This window comes from Eulemur rufifrons, chromosome 7 (assembly GCF_041146395.1).
Source record: "Eulemur rufifrons isolate Redbay chromosome 7, OSU_ERuf_1, whole genome shotgun sequence".
Taxonomy (NCBI): domain Eukaryota; kingdom Metazoa; phylum Chordata; class Mammalia; order Primates; family Lemuridae; genus Eulemur; species Eulemur rufifrons.
In genome coordinates this window covers 140,170,259-140,198,062 of record NC_090989.1, presented here as the reverse complement: position 1 = coordinate 140,198,062, position 27,804 = coordinate 140,170,259, and the positions used below count along the sequence as shown (strand labels likewise).

The window sequence follows — 27,804 nt, the reverse complement described above, 5'->3', positions numbered from 1 at the left end:
TAAGATCATCTTTACATCATTTCATTTCCCATCCAAGTGGCTAGTACACACAGGCCATTTATTGTTCTTTGCACTGACCACAGTCTGCAGCTTTCTCTAAAATACAAGAGTTCAAGGCAATAACTTTATGAGACTTAACGGCATTTTGCTTACTGGCTGTTCAGAATGGTTAGTGGTGGGCAGGCAACCTCGGAAACATCTACTCGGAGCCCTTCTTCACATCATTGTTCTGCCCTCCCAGGCAGGGTGGGCCTCCCAATTAACAAAGGTCCAGCCATTGGATTAACCTAAAAACCAAGGGACCAAAACAAAACCCCCTTCAGACCCCAAACCAGGCCTGACCCCATCTGTCTCTCCCAGCGTGGCAGCAGCCATGGCCACCTGCTGTACGAGAACCTGAGTTGGACTGTACACACTGTAACTTTAGATCAAAAGCCCCATTTGCTGCAGTGTTTGTGGTCCGGGGGCACTTTGAGAGGGGCTGTTAAACATCCTAGCCTCGCCACTGAGAACAGTGAAACATTCTAGCTCTTACCAGTTTAACTCATGCACTCCATTCCTAGATAGTATCAAACATGTTACCCTGGATAGTCTACCACTTAACTTTTCTGATTTTGGATCAGAAATGCTGACCAGGTGACACTAAGTTGACTAAGTATCATATGTAGCTAATTTGTACATGGTAAAACATCATTCTTTCTAGATACAACAAGGTTGCCCACATAGGCAGAAAGTTCTGGAAGCAACCATATTTCCTAAGAATAGGTTTAATTTCAATTTTACTCTGGCAAGCATGTGGGGATGTGGGCTCTCATGTGCTGCTGGTGAATTGGCACAAACTTTCTATTCATATATTAGAAGTTTAAAAATTTTTCTGCATACTCTTTGTAATCCCCCTTTCAGGAAGGTGTCTCCTAACTGTAAGGTATTTGGGGCCAGGCTGTATCGTCTCTACTTATTTACAGTCTTACTCCCACAATTCAGCACAGAAGTTAGTGCTCAATAGCTACCTGCTGAGTCAATCTCCTTTTGAGGAATTATCCCTTTCTAATTCTGTGAAACCCCTTTGGGGCTGCCAATGGCAGTATCCAGCCACCTACTACATGTATGGTACCCATGCCCAGGGATAGTAGGTAACCTAAAGAGGTCCAATCAGAATCTGCCTTGAGACTTGATGATGTACCATTTCAGTAGCAGAATTCAGAGGTCTATATTAGTTATATATTGCCAGCAGCTTTCTTTAGTGTGTAAGGAGTTTGTCCAATCCTTGCTCTTCCAAACCCTGACTTTCTGAAAGGTGTACTTATAAATTTTTTTTTGAGACAGGGTCTTACTCTGTCACTCTGTCTGGAGTGCAGTGGTGTCATTATAGCTCACTGTAATCCTCTTGCCTCAGCCTCCTGAGTAGCTGGGACTACACATGCGCACTACTGCGCCTGGCTTATTTTTTCTATTTTCGGTAGAGATGGAGTCTCGCCTTGCTCAGGCTGGTCTTGAACTCCTGACCTCAAGCGATCCTCCCACCTCTGCCTCCCAGAGTGCTAGGATTACAGGTGTGAGCCACCGGCCATAATTAACTTTTTGAATATAGGTTTACACAATTCAAAATTAAAAAGCATAAGAGTATACATTGAAAAGTCTCCCCATTCTAGTGTTCCAGTCACACAGTTTCATCCCGTCACCCCTACAACTAATGTTAGCAGTTTCCGGTGTGTCCTTTCAGAGATCCTTTATGCACATATAGCATATGCAGAAATTTTTTAAAAATTTATTTTTATTTTTTTAGAGATGGGGAGAGATGGGGTCTCGCTCTGTCACTCAGGATAAAGTGCAGAGGCATGATTATAGCTCACTGCAGCCTCAAATTCTTAGGCTCAAGTGATCCCCCTGCCTCACTCAGCCTCTTGAGTCACTGGGATTAAGAAACTATTTTATACCTTGCTCTCTTACTTAGACATCCGTTTATTTTAATACATAGAGTTTACAGCTGTCTTCAACTATATGGATGCATCATTATTTATTTCAGTGGTCTCTTAGATGGCTTTCAATCTTTTGGAATTTTAATTATTAAAATCATCAAGAAAAACTCTCCACTAAGTGTCTAGGTTCATTTGCAATGCTGATCAGTTGTTTACCTTGCAAGAATATTTTTAAACCTAGAATATTTTTAAACTGACCACATGCCACAAACAAAATAACAAAAGCCATAAACTTCAAACCCTTTGCTGGCTGCTTTATAAGAAGGTTCATCTCCTCCCACTCTTGGCCTCACCTGGTGGAGACACTTTCGGGCTTTGTCGTATTCGCTCCTGAGGCAGTAAGCACTGCCAAGGTTGAACAGCATCACAGTCCTGGCAGAGTTGACGGAACTGGGGTAGCACTGAGGGGCCCGCTTCCCAGCTGGGGAAAAAGAGTATAGATTTGGTGAAGAGGCCGTGCCAAGGGAAAGGGAGCAACCCAATCCACCGCCCTTGAGGAGCCACTATTCCTCAGGCTGACAAATGAACAAGACAAGATGTAGAGTCTAAATTTTGGGGATATAGGCCAGACTGCTTAAGTATTTACAAAACTTCTTACTTACAGGATTCCATTGCTTCATTTTCACCTTTGTCTGATCCTACAAAAACATGAAAATGAATCTGAGAGGCAGGACAACAGAGCATATTATTATTATTATTATTATTTTGAGACAGAGTCTCACTGTGTTGCCCGGGCTAGAGTGCCATGGCATCAACCTAGCTCACAGCAACCTCAAACTCCTGGGCTCAAGCAATCCTCCTGCCTCAGCCTCCCGGGTAGCTGGAACTACAGGCATGTGCCACCATGCTTAGCTAATTTTTTCTATATATTTTTAGTTATCCAGCTAATTTCTTTCTATTTTTTCAGTAGAGACGGGGGTCTCACTCTTGCTCAGGCTGGTCTCGAACTCTGGACCTCGAGTGATCCTCCCGCCTCAGCCTCCCAGAGTGCTAGGATTACAGGCGTGAGCCACCATGCCCGGCCTACAGAGCATATTTTTTAAAAACTTAACTTTCTTTATGAAATGGAAATATAATATAAAGCAATTTGTCATAACATTTACTTTTCATGTAGTGCAGATTCTATTAAAAGACATCAGATTGCAACCACCCACCATCACCTTAACCTGAGAGTTAACCTTGAATAAAGTGAATGTCACATAACTTAAATTCCTCAAAAATGTAGCCATGATTTAAAACTGACTTTTCAATGCAATAGTTTTAATTCCCCTTTGATAGTGAAAGCAATCCAAAGAAAAAAATACAATTAGAATCAACATATCTAAAAAATATGTTAGAATCAACATAAATGTCCGAACACTACCAGCCTATCAGCCTTATAAAAGTGAAAATTTAGCCCATGTGATAATCAACTCCCAGGTCTACTTAGCAAACCATTACTACAAAGTACAGCCCCAAGTGTGGAAAGCTGGCCTACAACTTCCTTTTCTTTACAGCCATGCCCTTAAATTTCTACATATCCTGAATTACGACAGGAAGGAAGTGGAAATGGTGACCAGTTCTGATCAAATGTGTCCTCATTAACCTTGGTCCTGCTCATTTGAAGAGATCCCTAAGGAGACATCAGTGACATTCTCTGGGTTCAAGTGAGTAATAGCATCAGATATTCTGTCGAGAGAGATGAGTGCTTCTGCAGCATATAAATGGCCCAAAAACCTAAAATGAAAAAACAGATTTCCAAACTGAAAAGTAGTCATGGCAAAAATACCTAATGTAGAATAATATTGAGTATACTATGTCATTACACATTATGTATAAATCTCCTATATTTCATGTCCTTGAATTAAAATCTACATTTATTTAGGTAAAATGGATCAATTAAGGGTCACTTAAATTTTATTTCTTTAAAACTTTTTTTTTTTTTTTTTTTTGAGACAGAGTCTCACTCTGTTGCCCAGGCTAGAGTGAGTGCCGTGGCGTCAGCCTAGCTCACAGCAACCTCAAACTCCTGGGCTCAAGCGATCCTACTGCCTCAGCCTCCCGAGTAGCTGGGACTACAGGCATGCGCCACCATGCCCGGCTAATTTTTTCTATATATATTTTTAGCTGTCCATATAATTTCTTTCTATTTTTAGTAGAGATGGGGTCTCGCTCTTGCTCAGGCTGGTCTCGAACTCCTGAGCTCAAACGATCCGCCCACCTCGGCCTCCCAGAGTGCTAGGATTACAGGCGTGAGCCACCCGCAAACATCTTAAAATATATAATAATTTTTATATAGGCTAAGTAGAACAAAGTATACATATCAGTTAAGAAAGTAGTTAAAACTGGCAAATTCATGCTGTTGTATCTATATAGAAAATAATATTAACACAAGAAGGTAATAAATTTCTAAAATAAGAGAGATATCCTAGGATGGATGCCCATATGTGGAGAATGAGGATCAGATTTTTCTAGTACGTGCTGCTGGGAGAGTCTGAAAAGCACCAGAGCGCCAGATCAGATTTAGGCTGGATCAACCTTACTTCTATTCTAAAAGTTTCCTGCTTTTCACACTATCTATTCTATTTTATTCCCACTGATGCTAGAGCAGATGCACATCCTCCTTCTTCTTTCAGTCTCTTACTTTGAGCCATTTTCCCCTGATTGATTTTTTCAAAATTATTAATAAATGTCTTAGACATATTACATCTGCTCAAAATCTTAATGACTTTTTCTACATAACAAAACAAACAAAACTAAACTTTTTTTTTTTGAGACAGAGTTTTGCTTTGTTGCCCGGGCTAGAGTGAGTGCCGTGGCGTCAGCCTAGCTCACAGCAACCTCAAACTCCTGGGCTTAAGCGATCCTACTGCCTCAGCCTCCCGAGTAGCTGGGACTACAGGCATGCGCCACCATGCCCGGCTAATTTTTTCTATATATATTTTAGTTGGCCAGATAATTTCTTTCTATTTTCAGTAGAGACGGGGTCTCACTCTTGCTCAGGCTGGTCTTGAACTCCTGACCTCAAGCGATCCCCCCGCCTTGGCCTCCCAGAGTGCTAGGATTACAGGCGTGAGCCACCGTGCCTGGCCCAAAACTAAACTTTTATAGTTTCAAAGCTCTCCACAATTTGGCCCCTATTCAACTATACCCAGCCAATATTCTCGCTCCCCCAACCCACTGCTTCTATAGCCCTGCCTCTTAGGGCTCAAAGTCTGGCCTAATCTCCACAAGCCAGTAGCTAACCACACCTTTTAAAGGGCCTGCCCAGGTCTCATCTCCTCAGCTAGCCTGCCTTAACTGAGTCTGTCCACATGGATATTGAGTCATCAAATCTTAGACTCTTCAATTTGACTACTTTCTGGGATTTATGCACATTAATCACCTAAGAGTTCTTTATCTCTCTCTGTTTTTTGTTTTTGTTTTTGAGACAGGGTTTCATTCTGTCACCCAGATTGAAGAACAGTGGTGTGATCACAGTTTACTACAACCTCCAACTCCCAGGATCAAGTGATACTCCTCCTTCAGCCTCCTGGGGGGCCAGAACTACAGGTGCATGCCACCATGCCTGGCTAATTAAAAAAAAAAATTCTTTTTTTTTTTTTAGAGAAGGGGTCTCACTATGTTGCCCAGCTTGGTCTAAAACTCCTGGCCTCAAGCAATCCTCCCAATAATGGTCTCTTTATCTCTTTATTAAGCAATTTCTTTCTTCTATCTATCAGGAGCTATGATGACCTTTTATTTTGTTTCCCTGACAAATACCCTAAGAGAAATGATATTTAAGAAAAAAAAAATCAGTAACTTCAAATATATTTTGAAATAAAATTTTTTAAATTCATTGATGCAGTATCTACAAGCCAATAATCACGACAAGACACAAAGACACATATAACTTGAAAGAATTATGTCAATTTGTTTTCTGTAAAATTAATTAAAAATATTTTTTAATCCTTTTGTAGTTTATAAGTGTGATGATTGAGTTTTCACGCTCCTGTGTGAGATGCGCCTCCCTTAAACCTTGTTACAAAACAGCATACTATCTGACATGAAAAATAATTTTTTTTAACCAAATGAAATGTTTTCAAGACACACAAAGCCTAGAAATCCTCGACTAGGTGTTTAGAAAGCAACAAGCAGTGGGGCAAAAACTGCTGGGTGTTCAAGGGCAGCCAAATGCAGAAAGACCTATTTACTGGGAAGAAAGACAGGTGGTCTTGTTATTAATTAAGAAACCAGGCCGGGCGCGGTGGCTCACGCCTGTAATCTTAGCACTCTGGGAGGCCGAGGCGGGTGGATCGCTCGATGTCAGGAGTTCGAGACCAGCCTGAGCAAGAGTGAGACCCCCGTCTCTACTAAAAATAGAAATTATATGGACAACTAAAATATATATATACAAAAAATTAGCCGGGCATGGTGGCGCATGCCTGTAGTCCCAGCCACTCGGGAGGCTGAGGCAGTAGGATTGCTTAAGCCCAGGAGTTTGAGGTTGCTGTGAGCTAGGCTGACGCCACGGCACTCACTCTAGCCCGGGCAACAGAGTGAGACTCTGTCTCAAAAAAAAAAAAGAAACCAATGCTTAGGATAGAATGGTTAAGAGAATTAAAAAAGAAATTTCCATTCCACACTATGATTAAAAAAAAAATTTCAGACATGGCTTGGCCAGTCCCTTAGAAATTCGCTAAGAAACCATATAACTTTATAACCTAGAAGTTTTGCTTTTTTGACTTTCAGAGTGAAAAGTTGACATATAAGGTTAAAACCTCCCAAACACATGCTGAATGGAGAATCTACTTTGAATTACTTGAGGATAATGATCACAATGGCAGCCAAAGGATTTAAAAAGCAGCTAAAATTTGGGTTTCATTTTTGTAAAAAAAAAAAAAAAAAAAAAAAAGTCCACTGTTCTCATAAAAGCCATACACACCACAATCTGAACATCAGAAACAGCCACAGCTCCTGACTTTGGCATTTCACAGAGTTGGGCAAAGGTAGGAATGTAAGGCACTTTAGAAGCTACCCAACTGCCTTGAACTGAAACTCAAAATCCCCCTCTAGGCCTGGATATTGGACAAAGTTCTCTTGCAGAAGAGCAGGAACTCCCTTATATTTGAATTGTGACAAAGTCTCTTCTATGACTGAATGATTTCTTAATTACTTTTTAAATATAAGGAACATATGGGGAACACTGGCCTGAAACAACCTTAATCAATGTTAAATTTAGATGCTTATATAAAGTAACCAGTTTTTTAAAAGGCAAAAAAAGTCAAATATTTATGGAATTACTTCTCAGAGTACGATCTCACAATTCTAAGTATTGCACATTGTAAACAAAGACCACTAAAGCAAAAAAGTAGTTATATTTTGGAATTTTTAAGTATATATCTACAGGATGAATGAAAAAACAACTGTCCTAATGTTATGCAGAATACTCAAGGCTTTGGATAAAATTTCCAGGATCAGCATCATAAAAAGATTGAAAGATACTGCATTTTACCTTTTTTTTTTTAAAAAAAACAGAGTCTCGCTCTGTTGCCCAGGCTAGAGTGCCATGGCGTCAGCCTAGCTCAAAGCAACCTCAAACTCCTGGGCTCAAGCGATTCTTCTGCCTCAGCCTCCCGAGTAGCTGGGACTACAGGCATGCGCCACCATGCCCGGTTAATTTTTCTATATATATTTTTAGTTGGGCCGCTAATTTCTTTCTATTTTTTTTTTAGTAGAGACGGGGGGGTCTCACTCTTGCTCAGGCTGGTATCGAACTCCTGACCTCAAGTGATCCCCCCGCCTCGGCCTCCCAGAGTGCTAGGATTACAGGCATGAGCCACCGTGCCCAGCCTATTTTACCCGATTTTGATAAAAGAAAATATGATGTGCTTTGGAAAATTTCAGCATGACAATGGCACTAGTATTGAAGAGGCATCTAGAGTCTGAATAAAACTATCTTATGAAATGACTAGGAAAAATATTTTTAAAAATATTTTAAAGATTTTAAAATTCTTATCTATTTAAATTGCATTTCTTAAAGTAGATTTATCATGTTGACCAAATTCCTTTTTTGGTGGGTCTTCTCCCTGAGTACCTGACTTATTTTGTGGCCTAAAGTGCTCCAGTCAGGCCTAGCAATGGACATCTGAGAGTCCCAAGTTTTTGTCTCCTAACACTCAGTATAGCAAATGCCATTTCTACTAATCCCTGAGGTGCAACAAATGAAAAAACTTTCACCGTCAAGACTTAAGAAAGTTTTTTAACTAGCTTCTTTCCCCACCAATATATATTCCACTGGAGGAGTAAAAAGTAGCAGTACACACCATAAACTAATTGGAAACCTCAAAAGAACCAGGGCCACATAGGGCAAGTCACACTTACTTAAGAGATCCTGACAGCTTGGGCTGCTGAAGAAGTTTATCTGCATGGTTCAAAGCCATAAGGTTATCACCCAAAGCCAGAGCCACATAAGCACTGCAAGCAAGTATGGAGCACCTAGAACACAAAAGGGAAGGGGCAGAAAACATCATTTTAAAAGTTGATGATGGTTATATCTGCTAAATAGGAAAGAATGACCTAATTATAGCTGTGACAATCTGGACACCAGGAAAGAGGAGAGGAAGCCATGGCACTAATGGTAAGAATTAGCATAATGTATAAAATCATCCTGAAGCACAGTTTAGCTATTAACCTAAATCATCTCTGGCTTCCATCCAACTGACCCACACCCCCAACAAGATAACCAAACGAAGTTACAATATATATTTAACTTGTAAAAAAATAATGTTGCAGTTAACAGCTTAATGAGAACTTACTTCATAGAACATTTCTTTTAACATTCTAGAAATAACTCTACAGAAGCAGATCTTATTTTTTCTATACGTATTGGTGATTTTGCTAAGAAACACAATTAACATTACTAAAGAATCCATTTAGCTTAGCTTACTGTATTCTTGCCTGAACCTATTAAGAAGTCAATAGTTCTTGCTAAGTAACAGCTAAAAAAAAATTTTTTTGTTTACACAGTTACTATTATTCTAAATGAATACTGAAGGAAGAAAACAAGTTAAACAAACATATCTGAAGATAAAATTTAAGCTACACTGACTTTGCTAAGTTAGGCTGGAAACCTAAATTTCTATTTGGTTTTCTACTTAATGGGCAAGCTCATTTAAAACAGTTCTACCTAAAGACTTGACACTAATAGATCACTTGAATGGTAAACAACTGCTCCAACAAAGCAATCTTAAAATAAACCCTTGTCAAATAGAAATGAAGTCCGAATGGCCGATCACAAATGACCTTACTCAGATATAGGGTTTTGAGTTATGTTTACAAATTACAATACACATACATATCATTAAGTGCATTCAGGTTGTAATTTTAGTCTAAGGAAGAGTGTAACCATCATATCACTACGGAGTTTTCTAATGCTCTGAAATCCTCTAACTAGAAATGGCCCTTCTAGTAAAAAGCACAGCTGGGCAAATTCAAAAGTATTCTGCTGTTTCCTCTTTCTTTGCTCACTCTTGGTTGCTAGAATCTCAGAAAAGTATACCCTTAACTCCAAACACAGAGAAGTAGACTGGTCCTGGAAAAGGCACAAGGAAATTGAGGTTTATGGCCTTAGTCTACTATGGTAGGGCAGAAAAACTGTTTAAGGCACTTTGTTGTTTTATCAATGTAAAGACTGACATCCAAAGTGGTTAAATATTTAATATCCTCTAGCTTAGAGTGTATGATTAGTCGGGACTAACATGCAACACTGTGGACTCCCAAACCACTGCTCTTCCCATCTAATCACATTGCTTCTCTATCAATTCACAAGACTGCCTTAAAAATAAAGAAAAGATTACTGTACATTACGATTTTTCTAAGTATTAGGCACACAGAACATAGGTACTCTGGCCCGTCTTTTTAAACAGGAAGAAAACCATATTTAATCCAAACACTACAAATTTATATTTTGTTACTGAGTATATAATTTTATTTATTTAGTTTTATCCTAAGAGTATATAATTTTAAATCTGAAACCTGTTCACAGAAGAGAGTAACTTGAGAGGAGGCAAATGGTGCCATTTCCAAAGGAATTTTCCTGGCAAGCCTACTGTCAATATCCCTAGGTCTCCAAGAGTTGGCCTCAGTGGCAAGGTTGCCCTGGTGGCCACAGTCCCTGGGGGGAGTCCTGCCCCTGAAGGAAGTCTCAAGAAACCAGAGGTGGGAGGCACTGGCTAGTTATCTCTCATTTTCAGAAGCATGTTAGGGTTAAGTATGTGTCGCAAGATTAGGTGACAATCTTTTCTTTTGGCTTATTTGTAGTTTTTATTTTAAAATGGCAATGAACATTCATTCACTTAAGAAGTATGCTGAGTGCCTACCACGTGTCAGGTATGTATTGCTTACGAAGAAAAAAAGAGACTTTTAAAGCTCTGGTGTCCAGAGGCTCAAGAAGATCATCGGCTCAGGGGCCTGTATGAATGACAGTCACAAAATTTAATATTCATTTTCATCTGTGACTTTGCCAAAGGTTAGGGCAAAACATAAGCTCCTTAAAGCAGAAGCGCACATCTTTTGTTGCCTATGCAAAGACTAGAGCAATTTCTCACCGTGTGCAGTAGGTGCTTAATAGGTACTTGCTAAAGAAGACAGCTTCCAACGTTTTAAATTTCAGGCACCCAGACCCCCACCTTTCTTGTTGGTAGGTCACTTTGCTGATGAAGCCAACTCTTTTTTGGCCCCCACATACAGGCGTCTCTTCCTAGGTCCTAGGGTCTAGGATAAGCCCCATCTCAGGCAGGCTTGCTGGGAAATGCCTGCCCTGGCCTCCCCTGACAGTAGGTGGGCTATTACTGCTCCAGCCCACTGTCAAGCCCACTTTGGGTCCAGAAATCAGTCATGTAAGATGTGCAGCAGGGTTTTGTTTCCCAGGAAGCCCAAACTATAATTATGTACAAGAATATAAAAATCTGCCTTCTTCAACTTTTTTACCTTTTACTCTAAGGTATCACATTAAATCACAATCATTCTATTAAAAAACAAATATGCAAATAAAAAAATTGGGGGTTGTCATTCTGATCAAGGGCTATCAGGATTAAGTAACTTTCATTCCCCGAAACTCAAACCAATATTTATGCTCCCACTCCCCCTCTCTTGGTGCCTTACAATCCACCCCAACTCACCTCTCATCACCCGCTCACACTCATCCTCCTTTTCCTCTTAGAAAACAGTACTGCACTCAGCATAATTGCTATAGACTGCTAACACTAGAAACACACAGCTCTATCTACTAAGCCTCTGGAGAAATCACTTTCCTTTTGATAGTTACTGTTTAAAATATTCCCCCTGCCCCCCAATTCCTCGAGTCACTGTCCAATCTGCTTTACCAATCACTCAGTGGATCTGACAGTTCATCAGACTGGAAGAACTATACCTCAAGGGAAGAGACACTCGCTTCTCCCCCCTGTGGAGGATCTGACAAAACCCCACACTCTCCCCCTCACACGCTGGAGGAGCTAGCTCTAGGTCCTTAGAACACCAACCCTCGGAAAAGAAGAGGGGACCAAAAAAAAAAAAAAAGAGGCAAAGAAAGGAAAGGAGGGAGGAAGAATGGAAGGAAGAAAGAAAACGGAAAAAATTTTTTCTTAAAGCACCAAATTACAACAAGCTATGTAAGACTGGGCATTAAAATTTGTCAAGCCATATATTCTGTGAGTTAAATGAATCTAAACTAAATATCTGAAATAGTTTAACCCTTATTAAAAGAGGCTAAAGTGGGGGTAAATCCAGTCAGTCTCCATCTGTCAAAGGAAAATAAATTTACGAAGCAATCTCACAGTAAACATTACTTGAAAAATTGGCCAAAAAACCTCATAATGTAATTTCTCAAACTGAATATGATACATTTAAAAATTTCAAACAAAAATATTCAAGCTGATTCAATTTATCTACAATATCCAAAAAATAAACTTGTCAACTTTCAACTCTTAAGAGAAGTTTAAAAATTCAATTAGTTTTTCACTTTATGTCTTCTGTTAACATTTTGCTATTTATAACAGTTCTATGCAAAAAGAATCTTATTGATAAACATATCCCAAATCCAATAAAAACAGAAGTCCAGCACAAATAAGCTAAAAAAGTTTTATCTTCACCAAATCCAGCATCCCAAAGAGCCCAATCCTACCCCGCAGCAAATAAAATGCATGAAGTCACAGAGACTTAGCAATTTATACATGGACAGGACCTTAAGATCACCCAATCCAACTGCTTTATTTGACAGAAGAGGAAAGGAAGGCCCACTGGGGTTAAATGATTTGTCCAAGGTCAGCAGTGCCTCTGTGGGGTTTCCACAGAGTGGCAGACCAGTGATGAATTATTTTAACCCTGGTTTGTGATCAATCTGATCACCAGTTCATCTAAATGAGATCCTTGGAGGCAGATGTGAATCATGCCCAGGTGAACACAGACTACTGATAGTGTGAAGGACATGTCACATGGACGGGTTCCTTCTATTGTAGAGTTTATTAGATGAACAAGATACAGTAAGACCACAGTCAGGCATAAGAATGAAATGGGGTTGGGTCTCTAGCAAAAGCAATATGAGATTCAAAGGATTATTAACCATAATCCAGTTAGGTATGTCTTATGAGCTACAGTGTCACCACTGGGCTAAGACCAAAAGAAATATGATTCCTTAAGTACACTAAAACTGTCTATAATATTTATGTTATCAACCATTTGTTTGATTCATCTTCTTTGATAAACACTGGATCACAGGAGGTCCCTTTTAACTAAATGGGAAATAATTCACTGAGTGTCACATTAGAGTCTGAAAGAACTAATTAAAGCTTTCATAATTTATACCTGTGGAACAACTTAACTGGGCTTAATTAAATTTGGCCCAAACATTTCCTTTTATCCATTTTGGGGCCTCTCATTAAAAAAAAAGACAAATTAAAATTTCATTTTCATTTTCTATGCTTTTAATTTCTTATACAGACATTTCTGATGTTGGCCCCAACATTATTTCCTATCTTTTTACAGTTCTGTTATACTCTTTACCAAATTTTAGAGCAGTCTCCATTTTAATTTTAGAAAATAAAAGTTTGGCTAATATCACAATCTCAGGCTGAATAATAAAGATGTCCTGTAATATGCAACATGTAAGACTTAATACATATCCATGACAGTTATTAAACCACTATCCAATAATAAAATGTCAATATGTCACTAAACTTACGAACTTATGAACTCATTTCTTTATTATTAATAAGATCCCAGTAGGCACAAGAATGAAGTTGAGCCTTACCTTACACCATATGCAAAAATTAACTCATATGGATCAGAGTCCTAAATGTAAGCTCTAAAACTTAAAACTCTTAGAATAAGGATAAATCCTCAAGATTTTGGATTTAGCAAAGGAGCCTTAGATATGACATGAAAAGCATGAGCAACATAAGAAAAAATGTAAATGGAACTCTATCAAAATGAAAAACTTTTGTGCTTCAAAGGACACCTTCAAAAAAGTGAAAAGACTACATACAGAATGGGAGAAAATAATTACAAGTCATATATCTGATGGGAGACTTGTATCTAGAACATATAAAGAACTCTTAGAACCCAATAATAAAGACAAATAACCTAATTAAAAATGAGCAAAGGATCTGAACATTTTTCTCTGAAAGATATACAAATGGCCAATAAGCATATAAGATGCTCAACATTATCATTACTCAAGAAAATGCAAATCAAAGTCACAATGATATACCACTTCATTCCCACTACTATGTATAAAAAGGATGGACAATAATAAGTTTGTTGAGGATGTGAAGAAATTGGAATCCTCATACACTGCTGGTGTGTTTCTAAAATGGTGGAGCCACTTTAGAAAACAGTCTCATAATTTCTCAATTAAACAGAGCAAGCATATGACCCAGCAATTCCACTCCTAGGTTTATACTCAAGAGAAATAAAAACATATGTTCACAAAAAAACTTATACATGAATGTTTATAGCAGCCTTATTCACAATAGCAAAAAGATAGAAATAATCCAAAAGTCCATCAATGGACAAATGGATACACAAAATGTGGTATTATCTACACAATAGAGTATTATTCAGCAAAAAAAAAAAGGAATGAAGTACTAATACGTGCTACAATTTGGATCAATCCTGAATATATTATGCTAAGTGAGAGAAACCAGTCACAAAAGCCCACTTATTATATGATTCCATTCATACAAAAGTCCAAAATAGGGAACTTTACGTAAACAGAAAGTAGATTAGCTAGAGATGGGAGTAGACTGAGGAACAGGGGGTGATAGCTCAAGGGTACAGGGTTTATTTTTGGAGTGATGAAAATGTTCTGAAAGTGACTATGGTGATGGTTGCACAAATCTATGAATATACTAAAAACCCTTCATTGGACTGTATACATTAACACATTAACTGCCATGTGAGTTGTATTTAACTCACACTAGTTTTGAGCCGGGGCCTCGTGAAGCATATGTAACTCATGTATCTTTTCACCTTGGGAGCTTCAGGAACTATTTTTGAAGCTGCATATAACTCAGGCATAGAAAACAATAAAAAATAAAAATTTTTCTTATTAAATTAGAAAGGATCATTTTGTTTTTGAAGATTTTATTCTATTTTCCTAATAAAATACTGTGGCCCCAAGAAAAAAAAACTTTTTTCTAGAGTGGCACTCAATGTGTTAAATGGGTGAATGGTATGGTATGTGAATTATATCTCAATAAAGTGATTTTTAAAAAATAAGATACCAGTGGATAGTCAATAAATGTTTGACTTTTTTTTTTTTTTTTTTGAGACAGAGTCTCACTCTGTTGCCCAGGCTAGAGTGAGTGCCGTGGCGTCAGCCTAGCTCACAGCAACCTCAAACTCCTGGGCTCAAACGATCCTACTGTCTCAGCCTCCCGAGTAGCTGGGACTACAGGCATGCGCCACCATGCCCGGCTAATTTTTTTTTTTTTCTATATATATTTTTAGCTGTCCATATAATTTCTTTCTATTTTTAGTAGAGGTGGGGTCTCGCTCTTGCTCAGGCTGGTCTCGAACTCCTGAGCTCAAACGATCCGCCCACCTCGGCCTCCCAGAGTGCTAGGATTACAGGCGTGAGCCACCGCGCCCGGCCAAATGTTTGACTTTTTAAAAAATAAGAAACATCTTAGGAGAAAAATATACTCATGTTATAACCAACCATTGTGTTTAAAAAACCCCATTATCTCCCAAATGTATATGGTAAACATTCATATTTAAATCAAAGCATTTGGTCAAAATATCAATCCTGCATAAGCAATTACATTCTAAGATTCCTTTGGACATTAGATCTTTTAAAGAAAAAAAGTTTCCTGAAGAGATAAAAAATTCAGCTAAAATTTGTGGCATGTGAGAAAACTTTGGCCAAGTAACATTACACACTCGTAAAAACCATGTTACGACAAATACAAACATTTCAAATACACATTTGTTCTAAACCCTGAGAGCAGCAGTGTTCAACAGAAATATATTTGGAGCCACAAATGTAATTTTAAATTTTCTAGTAGACACTTTAAAAAAAATTGAAAGAAATAGGTGATAGTAATTAATTTTAATAAATTTAATTTAACCCAATGTCTAAAATATCATTTCAACATATAATCAATATAAAGATAGTAATGACATATTTTACTTTTTTTATAGTAAGTTTTGAAAGCTGGTGTATATCTTATACTTGAACAGTGCACCTCAATTCACACTGGCCACATTTCAAGTGCTCAGTAGCCGTATGTGGCAAATGGCTTTGGTACTGGACAGTGCAGGCTTAGAGTCTAAGGAATACATGTTAAATAAAATTAGAGAAGTTTTTTTTTTTTTTTTTCCTTTTTGGTTAAGAAGCCAAGTTTTCCATATCATGCCACCTTATAAATGATATATAAGGAAATCCACCATTTATCAATATTGGTGATTAATTACATTTTCTGACAGGATACAGTGGCTCACACCTGTAATCCTAGCACTCTGGGAGGCCGAGGCAGGAGAATCACTTGAGGTCAGGCAGGAGTTAGAGATGAGCCTGAGCAAGAGCAAGACTCTGTCTCTACTAAAAATAGAAAAAATGAGCCGGGCATGTTGGCGCATGCCTGTAGTCCCAGCTACTTGGAAGGCTGAGGCAGGAGGATTGCTTGAGCCCAGGAGTTTGAGGTTGCTGTGAGGTAGCCTGATGCCATGGCACTCTAGTCTGGGCAACAGAGTGAGACTATCTCAAAAAATAAAAAAATAAAACAATAAAGCAACACAACAATAAAAAATAATACAAATAAAAAACCCAATATACTGTAACTATTAATACTATTTATATAGCATTTACATTGTATTAGGCATTATAAGAAATCTAAAGATGATTTAAAGTATAAAGGAGGATGTGGTAGGTTATACATAAATACCACACCATTTTATATAAGGCACTTGAGCATCTGTGGATTTTGGTATCTGTGGGCAGTGCTGGAACCAATTTCCTATAGATACCCAGGGACAACTGTGTCCTGATCCATTATATTAGTATCTCTAAGTTCATCCAAGCCTTACAATTAAACTATTTACTTGATTTCTCAGACATTTTCCTAATTTGGGGACAAATTTTTATTTGTAAGACTATGTTTCTGAAAGCTACTTTGACTTAACATAGAATATCACAACAGCTTCAATTGTCATCTGTCTTTTGAAAACACAACTTAATTATAGTGAATTTTTTTTACTCATCTTCGTTTATGTATGAATGAAAAAAAAGTGAAAATACTCAAAAGGCTGTGAACCCATATCGTAAGAAGTGGCCATTAGAAAAGTCATGATAATTTAGTGCATATAAGTTATGCTGGAAATAGGAAATGGGGCTTTGCATTGGTATCTTGGGTATCATAGAGCACAAGGGGTCAAATATAGTAGTCCATAAAAACTAAACTATATACTAGTCACACACATTTTCAATCACATAAAAGATTCAGATCAGAAATAGACAGAATCTCTAAGAATTCCACCATCTTAATAGAGAACCAATGTGCTTAGGCTCCTGACATAGAAAACAGCTGGCTCCTGCCACAGACCTGCCCTTTAACACACCCAACCACACTGTGAGCTTTTATAGCTTTGAAAATTTCGACACAAATATTTTATGACTCCTTCCCTTCACCATTTGTCTCCACATTACCATTGCTACTGTCTTGCATGGCAGTCCTTTTTTATAAATCTACCCTAAGGCTCCTTCCATCTTGTTCCATTCTCTTTCACCCATCTGTTCCATAAGAAAAAAGGTTAATATATACCAGAGAACCCATCTTTGCCTTACTTTATGATGATGGAATTCCCTATGGAGACCCTTTGCCCCTTTCCACAAAAAGAGGAAAGTAACGGGAAGTAATTTTATTTTTATCTGAAAATCACCATACCCTACTAGGACATATGGAAAGCAAAGAGTTATGCCACAAACGGTACAAAATTCTTTGAGAAGAATCCCACCCTGCACGCACCCTTCTCTTTAATGACATTCTTAGAAGGTAAAGTTAAATTACACAACTCTACAGATGTTCAACCATTATGGGATACTTCTTAAATTGCAAGCATAAATAAAACAATCCTAAGATTAGCACTTATTCAAGTAAATTTGTAAAAATTAAATCAAGTTTGAAAAACTGTTTCAAATACCTTCTTCATTAAAGATTTCCCTTAAATGTGTACAATGACATTCACTGCAGCATTTGTAACAGCAGAGACTGAAAAAATGCAAAATGCAAATATGAAGTAATGTTAAGTAAATTATGTCACATTCATAAAATACAACTCTATGCAACCATGAGAAAGAATGAAAAAGGTTTGTACTGATATAGAACAATCTCCAAAGATATATTGTCAAAAAGGAAAGGTAAGGTACAGCACAGTTAGAGACAACACAATTCTTGGTGTAAAAAACACCACACACATACATTGGGACAAGGAGGAGAAATGTCATTGGGAGGATGTACAAGAAACCAGTCAGCAAATACCTGCAGGGGAGAGGAAACAGGACTGGGATAGGGCAAGATTTACACCACGTAACCTTTTGTGCTATTTGGATTTTTACCATAAAATAACTTATTAAAAATAAACCCCTAGATAAATATGAAATTCAGGTGGTTACATAAACAGAAATATCTCTAGAAAACATTAAGCATATTGGGGGAAGAGGAACTTTTTTTTAGCAAGTTGAAGCATTTTCCCAAATATTGCCTTTGCTGAACTTTACAATCCACACCTTCCTTCTCAAGCTTACTTTATACTAAACCCAGTTTAGCTTTACTTAATTTGCTTTGTTTTACAGATTCCCACTTAGAATAAAAACCTAGCATAGTAAGTTTATTTTAGTTATATAGCTGGAATTTGATTGCTTTCTTTCCCATCTTGGGTTCATGGCTGAAGCCCTAAGACAAAAGGCAGATTAAGAGAAAAGAAGCCAAATTTACTTAGTAAGTTTTATGTGACAATCAGGAGCCTTCAGAAATGAAGACTCAAAGAAACAGGGAAACAAATCTGTGTATTTTCATGCCTAGGTCTGATGAAGAAGTGGATAGTTGTAAAGTATGATTGGACAGATAGGGTATGATCATGGTAATAAACTGGGTAGAACTTGGTAAGGCCCCCTTTCCCCCCAGATTCTTCTCTGTGTCCCTATGTCTTCAGAGATAAGAATGTTCCTTTCCTCCATGTATAGGAAAGGCACCTCTTGAATGAGGGTCTTGTGACCTGTTTCAAGGGAGACAAATGGGAGAAGGTCAGAGAGTGACCTTCCTAGGTTTTATAGCCTATTTCAGGGAAGAAGGGGAAGGGGAAGGTGAAGAGTGTACTTGTCCTTCTGCTGTTTTCTCAAATGCCAAAGTGCCATATTTTGGGGGTAGCATGTTCTGAACCCCACCAGAAAGTATTACCAGGGATAAAGAAGGACACTTCATAAAGATAAAAAGGCTAGTTCATCATAAACGTAATGTGGCATAATAAGAAACATATTTATTTGGTTTTTGTCCCTATTCCTGGCAGAGAGCTCCTAAAACCCTCGGAATTTCCTGAGTGAAAGGAAGGTCTTTTGAAGCTAATAACCAGCCCCTTATTAGCATAATCACACCTGAGTTTATGCTAATGAAGCAATTTAGGCTAGGGCCCCCAGATAGCCCCAGGATGGGGCTGGTCAACAGAAAGACCAAGTGATTAAAGAGAAGGCTGGAACTTTCTGCTCCTCCCACCAAACTGGGGGTGGAGAGGAGGTGGGCTGGAGATGAAGCTCTATAAAACTCTGGAACTAGGAAATCTGATGAGCTGCCAGGTTGGTGACTACATCTACATGCTAGGAGGGTGGCGTACACAAGCTCCATGGGGACAAAAGCTCCTGTGCTTGGAACCCTTCTAGACCTTGTCCTATGTACCTGTTCATCTGGCTATTCATCTGTATCTTTTAAATGTAAGTAATGTGTTTCCCTGAGTTCTGTGAGCCATTCTATCTTTTTTTTTTTTTTTTTTTGAGACAGAGTGTCGCTTTGTTGCCCAGGCTAGAGTGAGTGGCATCAGCCTAGCTCACAGCAACCTCAAACTCCTGGGCTTAAGCGATCCTACTGCCTCAGCCTCCCGAGTAGCTGGGACTACAGGCATGTGCCACCATGCCCGGCTAATTTTTTTTCTATGTTTTAGTTGGCCAGATAATTTCTTTCTATTTTTAGTAGAGATGGGGTCTCGCTCTTGCTCAGGCTGGTCTCGAACTCCTGACCTCGAGCGATCCACCCGCCTTGGCCTCCCAGAGTGCTAGGATTACAGGCGTGAGCCACCACGCCCGGCCTTGTGAGCCATTCTAGCAAATTATCAAACTTGAGAAGTGGGTTGGGGCAGCCCTTGATCTATAGCCAGTCAGTGAGAAGTATAGAAGGCTCAGAATTGGACTTGGCATTTCAAATGGGGGCAACTTTATGGGATTGTGCCCTTTAACTTGTGGGATCTGACCCTAAATCCAGGTATATAGGTACCTATATATATGGGTATATATATATTTAATTCAACATTGAATTAAATTACAGTATACTCAGCCGATGTCCACAGAGTTGATAAATTGGTTGGTATAGGTAAAAACCCACACATCAGATATAAGAAGTGTTCTGTGTGAGTGTGTTGAGAAACTGTCTTCTTCAGACATGGTATGTGCCTAATAATAGGACTTTCAAAATACATGAAGGAAAAATGGGCACAGTTAAAGGGAGAAATAGATGACTAGTCTATCATCATAGATAACTATTTTAACACCCCCCCCAACAATTGATAGGAATGAACAACAAAAAATTAGTATAGACATGGAAGATCGGAACAATACAATACTATCAGCTATGATGAGTTAATGTTTATACAATAATATACTTAACAATTGCAGGACACACATTCTTTTCAATAGTATATAGCTCATTCACTAAGATAAACCATATGTGGGCCATAAACTAGGTCTTAATAAAGTTCAAAGAATTAAAATCATACAAAGTATGTTCTCTGATCTCAATGAAATTAAACTAGAAATTAATAAGATATCTCAGAGACACGAGAAAGTATTTGGAAATTAAGCACTATGCTTCCAAATGATCTACATCAGATATAAAATCACAGGAGAAATTAGATAATTAAAATTGAATGATAATGAAAACACATAGCAAAATTTGTGGGAATCAAGATTCAAAACATTAGCTTGCAGAAAACCCTGTGCTAAGAGAATGAAAAGACAAGCTACAGGCTGGGAGAAAACATTAATATGCCACACATCTGACAAAGAACTAGTACCTAAAGAACTCTCAAAAAAATTACCTCTAAATTAATTTTTAATTAAAAAATTACCTCTAAATACAGTTTAATTAAAAAAACAAAACAAAACACCATGCCAGATGAAGTAACAAACAAAACAAAACAAATTATTAGCCAGTCATGGCAGTGTGCACCTGTAGTCCCAGCTACTTGGGAGGATAAGGTAGGAGGGTGCTTGAGCCCAGGAGTTTAAGGTTGCAGTGAGCAATGATGATGCCACTGCACTCTGGCCCTGTCTCAAAAAAACCCCTAAAGTAAAAAAACCAACAAAAAAAAAACCAAATTAATTTGTGGGATGAAGTTATACCTGGGCTTAAAGGGAACTGTGTAGCTTTTAAAAATGTTTATATTAGAAAAGAAGAAAGGTCTAAAATAAATAAATACAAGAAGCTAAAAAGAGAACAAAACAAACTCAAGAGCTGTAGAAGAAAAAATAAAGGTAAGAGCAGAAATCAATGATACAGAAAACAGACAACAAAGGAAGAAAATGAAGTAAAAGTTTATTCTCTGAAAATATCCATCCAATAACTAGACTGGTCAGGGGAAGGAGGAAAAAAACCCCCACAAATGATCAATATCATAAATGAAAATGGAGAGCTAACTGTAGATCCTACAGACACTAAAAAGATAAGGGATTGCTTGGTGGCGTGCACCTCTAGTCCCAACTACTCAGGAGGCTGAGTAACAAGGATGGCTTGAGCCCGAGAGTACAAGTCCATCCCAGGCAACACAGCGAGATGAGACCTTATCTCTAAAATAAAATAATTCATAAGGGAAACTGAGTGGAAAAAAAAAAATAAAATAAAATAATATAAGGGAATATTATAACCATGTTATGCCATAAATTTGACAACATATAAAAAGGAAAATTCCTTCAAAAATATAACTTACCCAAACTAATACAAGATGACATACAAAATCTAAATAATGCTCTATTGAACAATTTGAATTCATTTATCAAAAATTTTTCCACAAAGAAAAGTCTAGGCCAGATGGTTTCAGTGGTGAAGTCTTCCAGACATTTGAGGAAGAAATAAGACCTATCTTACACAAACTCTTTCAGAAACTAGAGGAGGAGGAAGTACTTCTCAACTCATTGATATGGTCAGCGTAACTCTCAAACTACAATCTGACAAAGACATTTCAAGGAAAGAAAAGTATGAACCCAGCTTCCTTGTAAATATAGAAGCAAATATTCCTAACAAAACATTAACAAATCAAATTTAACAATTCATAAAAAAGGTAATACACTCTGACCAAGTAGGCTTTACCACAAGATAGAAAGGTTGGTTTAACATTTGACGTTTAATCAATGTAACTCATAGTATTAACATTATACATGAGATTAAAAAACAAAAAAGATGTGCTTATTTCAACAGCTGCAATGCTAATTCTGTTTAGATACTCACTTTAAGTTTTCTAATTCCTGTCTTCTCAATGGAGAAGAAGGTGGAGCTGGAATGAATTTATCTCCATCATGGCTTTTACTGCTAAAATAGAGATAGAATCTTAATTATGAACAGCAACAGATAAACAATTAAAGGTAAAATTTTGTTTCCCTGTTCCCACTCCGATGCAATTTTTTATGAAAAGTGTAAACGAGTCAGAACAATAAAGATGCTTATCTGGTAACACCAACATGTTAAAGCTATACTGTATATTATTTTCTTTTCCCCAGTACACAACATTGCTTTAAAAAAATCTGTAACTGAAAACAATATTTCTTCTATATAAAGGAAATCAATCCAATATTTTCACACATTTCTCATTCTTCTAATTGCTTTTTTTTTTTTTTTTTGTAATAGAGATGGAAGTCTCACTAAGTTGCCCAGGCTGGAATGCAGTGGCTATTCACAGGTGCAATCACAGCACACTACAGCCTTGAACTCTTGGGCTCCAAAGTGATCTTCCTGCCTTAACTCCTGAGTAGCCGGGACTACAGGTTCATGTTACCACACCTGGCTCTTCTGATTGCTTTTAATCAACTGCAGTAAAACATAACTTGTTAACAGGAAAAACAAAAAACCAAAAAACGCTAACTCCACGATTTTGTTTCAAATTTTCTATAGTGAACACGTATTTCTACTATAATCAAGGAAAAAATGCTGGGACGAGAGATGTGAGTTTAAATGTGCCATGTGTGAAAAGCATACTTTCCTGTATATAGTGATATTTGTTTTGTTATTACTAGATAAGCTCTCTTGATTTCTACAGATTCACATAGTTTTTAATTTATACTAGGAAACTAGAAATATACAGAAATATTTTGGAGGCCAGTGGGTACCATATGATAAGAGAAAAGGTAGAGGATAATAAGAAATGAGAAGTTTTAGTATTTAAGCATTTATTTTAATAAATGTTAAAATGCTGTCTTATAAAGTCTTATCCCTCCTGTCAATAAAAAGTTACTTTCCACTTTCCACCTCTCAAGGATGTCTGCTCACTTAGCCTTCACCTTATTTCTCTCTCCCAGAAATACTTAGAAATATAAATACTTTCCTATTATTCAAAACAAGAGAATCCTGGAAATTCAGGCTGAAGATTTTAGGAATTTATCTAAAGGAAAAAGAGGCTTAATAAAGGAAGTCCTCAAATGATTTTGCCAAGGGAGGTCACAAGGATTAGAATACCTGCAAGTTTCACTGCTTTCGCTGCTTTCTGTGTTCCCACCTAATTGATTACTATTTTTAGACCCATTTTCCTGCTTTGGATCTTGCTGTTCTTCAGGTAGCAGCAACAAGGCATTTCTGAGACAAATGGCTGCAAACTCCATACTGGCTACAGGAATGGCGGAAGACTGTCCATCACTTAAAAGAACAAAACCAAATTAGCTAAGTAGCATGAAAATAAGTAACACTATTCAATTATAAGAAATAAAACCAATTGATCGTAAATGAAAACTTTGCCTTTTGATAGGTAAAAATTTTAACATAAGCAGTTATAAAAGAATGCTAAATAACCCAAATCCTGAATATTATATATGGGTTGTAAACAGTAAAATTAATGGGTTGCAAGTATATACATCACATACATTGTGTCTCTATGAATGAGACCAAGAATGCGAGACAACTTTAAGTATATCTGCAATGTCAATGTTAACATAATAGAAGAATTGCAGACAGGAAAAGTTGTAATGAAGGCCAGGATAGATAGAGTAAGAATGGGAAGGGAGGGAAGAAAACAGATTTTTCACATTTGAGCTTTGCTTTGGTTGATCTGTGCTTTCAAAAATGCCTTTATACATTTTGAAACAGCAGTATTACCTTTTGTCTTATCATTTCATTGATATTTTATATTTAATATAACTTTCTGTTGCTTTGATATACCAAACTGAATCATCTTTATTAGGGAAAAAAATAAAATTTTGAAAACAAGTAACAACTTTGAAATTGTAGGAAAATCATGCTTTATCATAATAGTCTTTTAAAATATTTCTGAATTACAGTTGAACTAAATTAAGAGTAAAATATTGTGTATCAGATACTACTTAAGCTTTGGAAAAACTTTTAAACAGCAGAGAATAATTTTCTTCTCCGACCAAAAAAACAAAAGGCAGCTAATACTTTGCGAAGTCTACTACTTCAGAAATAATAGCAACTCCAAATTGGGATTTTTATATTAATATAAGGATATTTTCAATTAAAAGTTATTCAACTGAAGGTTGTCCAAGTAACAGCTTCTATATTGCTTTGGTTGCTTTATGTATTAGTATACTTTCTTCTCCTAATACTAAGAATTAGCTTTAAAGTATTTCCACTCCTAGGGACTATGAGAAAATACCCAAATGAAAAGTACCAATGATAACCCAGACTATATATTAATAAAAAGGAGACATCAAGATGCCCTCTTCTGGACATTCTGAATAATGGCACTGAACAGACCAGGGCTTACTAGGCCATTAACAATTTCAGCACCCGTGGATGTTACAAACCAAAATCACAGTATGTCAGATAACATTCACTATGGACCTATATATGGGGGTCTGTTTGCTGAAGTAGCAATAAAACCTAGTTACAACGTAGTTCTCTCACCTAATGATAAATCCTAAACATATTTTTATATATACATAAGTATCATGTGAAATATAAACATGTTAAATATAAACATACTTTCTCTTTGCAAAATACTTACTTATAAACAGTATTCTGTATGGACTGTGAAGCCAGAACTATTTTACGGTGATAGCCTTGACCAACAATAGACTGTACAATTCCTTTTTTGCTTGGAAGACCTTTAGTTTCTTGTTCAGATGTCTAAAAAATACCAGTAATTTCCAATAAACTTACGGGAAAAGTAAGATACAGTATAAAATATGATTGAATACCTTTTACAATTGCTCTAAACTTAAAGTTCTTAAGATCTATCAATGTGGACTTTTTTGGTGATAAAAGGAAATACTTGGTATTACAGGAAAAAGTACATGGAGGCTGAAAATCTGTATATTTTGTTAATACGAGAGTTGAGGTAATTCTAAGAAAAAACCCAATTCAGTTATGACCTAATAATTTATTTAAAATGATTTAGTTAGAACATTTTACACATCCAGTATTATGTTATATATTACAGGAGTTTGATATCAGAGTAAGGAAAATAAGAGAGCTAAAAATGTAGTTTAAAAGAAAAGAGAGGCAACTATTTAATACACTTCCTAAAACACAGATATTTTCTTTCCTTTTATTGCCCAAGCTGGAGTGCGGTGGCTATTCACAGACATGATCACAGTGCACTGCAGCCTTGAACTCCTGGCCCGATCTACAACACCCCCCATCTCACCTCAGCTTCCTTAGTAGTTAGGACTACAGCTGTGCACCACCATGTCCAGCTTGATCTTGTCCTTCTTAAATCAAAGTATTAATTAAATTGTCAACAATATGTAACCTCTAACAAGCTCCATATGTTAAAATTTACATGGGCACAATTTCTGCCTTCTAGGAAACTAAAACCCCCAGTAAACATTAAACTGAAAGTAGTAAAAGCTACTTATATATACCGTACTTTAGGATATTTTACTAAGATATATTATCTCAATATAAAGCTTGATAGTGCCAATTTCATTTAGCTTCCCTCTTCACTCTAAGTCTCTAATTTACCTGCAGGTGAAATCCCAACTAGTCATTTTATAATGACAACCAAATTCTCACATACAGTAAACAAACTAGAGCCAATCAATATGAACTTGTAGAACTAAACTCTGCCCTGCAAAAATTCTTTGCTCTAAACACAAATGTTTCCATACTGTTACTTATTGCTCCCTAATGTCACTTTATTATAGTTGCACTTCCATAGATGATTTTGAATATAACAAGAATTTGCTGAGCACCTGTACTGCCATCTACTTGGGAGGCTGAGGCAGGAGGATCAAGAGTTCTAGCCCAGCTGGGACAAAATATTGAGACCACGTCTCAAAAAAAAATAAAAATAAAAATAAAACGGTACACATGGTGATGGATTATCGATTACCCTGATTTGATTATATGTTTCAAATTATCACATGTATCCTGAAAATATATACATCTAATATGTATCAATAAAATAATTTAACAATTAAAACAAAGATTTACCTGTCTATTCATTTTAAAAAGAACGTATTATACAATGCTAAAAAACACAATAAAACTGCTCTAATTGAAACCAGTTGTGTGTAGAGGAGGCAGCCAAACAATATTAATAAAAAATTTTTAAAAACGTATATATTCTGAACCATTACTGAAAGGACTTCCATTCTGACTTCTTTTCTACTGGTGGTAATAAATTTACATTGAGTCATCCATATTCTCCTCCCTGATCTCTAAGGCCATGAAAACTGATCCAACGGCTAGATCTGAAGATGAAAACAAATTGGCTTATAAATGGAATGGAACCAAAAACTCACAATAATAAACTGTATCTTCAATCACCAATAGCCAGAATGTGTGCCAGATCAGTTTTAATGTAAAGGGATCACTCATAATTAAAATACTGGGTCTATGATTGTGTTTAGGAGGGTCTTTTCTCATATATTGCACTTTCCAGGTAATGACAAGCCTTGCCTCTGCCAAGAGAAGTCTACAACAACATGCCCCAGATAAACAAGACAAAATGACCTCCTTAGGATCACCAACTTAACCAAGTTGTTTTTTCTTTTTAATTCAAAATGAATTTATATCTGAAAGTACAAACTGCTTTGTTCAGCATCTCTCCTGTGCTAACTAAATAAATTTTATGGAATTTTATTTGGAGCTTATAGGTACTCCTATTGGGATTTGTTCTCTGATTTTATTCGACCGTGTTTTGAGGTTGTTTGTACTGTCTTTTAGGTTACCTCAAATCTTTTTCATTTAATTATTTATATTTTTAGAGATGAGGTGTTGCTCTGTCACCCAGGCTGAGTGCAGTGGCACAATCATAGCTCACTGCAACCTTGAACTCCTGGGCTCAAGCGATTTTCCTGCCTCAGCTTCCCACGTAGCTGGGACAACAGGTGTGCACCACCACGCTTGGCTAATTTTTCTTAGTTTTTGGAGAGATCTTGCTGGTCTGGAACTCCTGGCCAAAAGCAATCCTCCTGTCTTGGCTTCCCAAAGTGCTGGGATTACAGGCGTAAGCCAACGCGCCCAGCCTGAAACCTTTTTTAGAAGGAGGAAAAGCAAAGACAAAGATAGATAATTATTTATGGTAAGTTTCCTACTAGCAGCACAGACTGCGTGTGTTCTGGCATCCATCAATTATGGCAACCAAAAGTCATCCTTACCATTTAAAAAAAAAATTATAAATTTAGAACTTTCTAGAAAAAAAATAGAGAGAAGGGGAAGAGTCTTTGTAAGCCCAATGACATCTGTAGAACAAAGACAATCCTAAAAGTACTATTTCTAAAAATAAGTAATTTAAAAAGAAAATATTAAACTTAGGCCGGGCGCGGTGGCTCACGCCTGTAATCCTAGCACTCTGGTAGGCCGAGGCAGAAGGATTGTTTGAGCTCAGGAGTTCGAGACCTGCCTGAGCAAGAGCGAGGCCCCATCTCTACTAAAAATAG

General features: G+C 37.2%; 1 protein-coding gene and 1 non-coding gene across 9 annotated transcripts in view; one reads left to right on the top strand and one right to left on the bottom strand.

The window, feature by feature from the left end:
• Positions 1–27,804, bottom strand: part of CNOT10 (CCR4-NOT transcription complex subunit 10) — a 74,262-nt gene that overhangs the window by 4,019 nt on the left and 42,439 nt on the right. For 3 of the 8 annotated variants that reach the window (XM_069473362.1, XM_069473364.1, XM_069473361.1), the window contains exons 11-17: positions 24,924–25,045; positions 23,423–23,599; positions 22,202–22,282; positions 8,322–8,435; positions 3,565–3,695; positions 2,582–2,617; positions 2,273–2,400 (exon numbers count right to left, since the gene is read on the bottom strand). In XM_069473362.1, coding sequence (XP_069329463.1) covers positions 2,273–2,400; positions 2,582–2,617; positions 3,565–3,695; positions 8,322–8,435; positions 22,202–22,282; positions 23,423–23,599; positions 24,924–25,045 — 789 coding nt within the window. The remainder of the gene's footprint in view (positions 1–2,272; positions 2,401–2,581; positions 2,618–3,564; positions 3,696–8,321; positions 8,436–22,201; positions 22,283–23,422; positions 23,600–24,923; positions 25,046–27,804) is intronic. The other 5 variants (XM_069473363.1, XM_069473365.1, XM_069473366.1 and 2 more) reach the window with 5 other exon arrangements.
• LOC138388626 (small nucleolar RNA U13) lies at positions 5,906–6,004 on the top strand. Its single transcript, XR_011234161.1, has one exon. It is a non-coding gene; the product is annotated as a small nucleolar RNA U13 (small nucleolar RNA).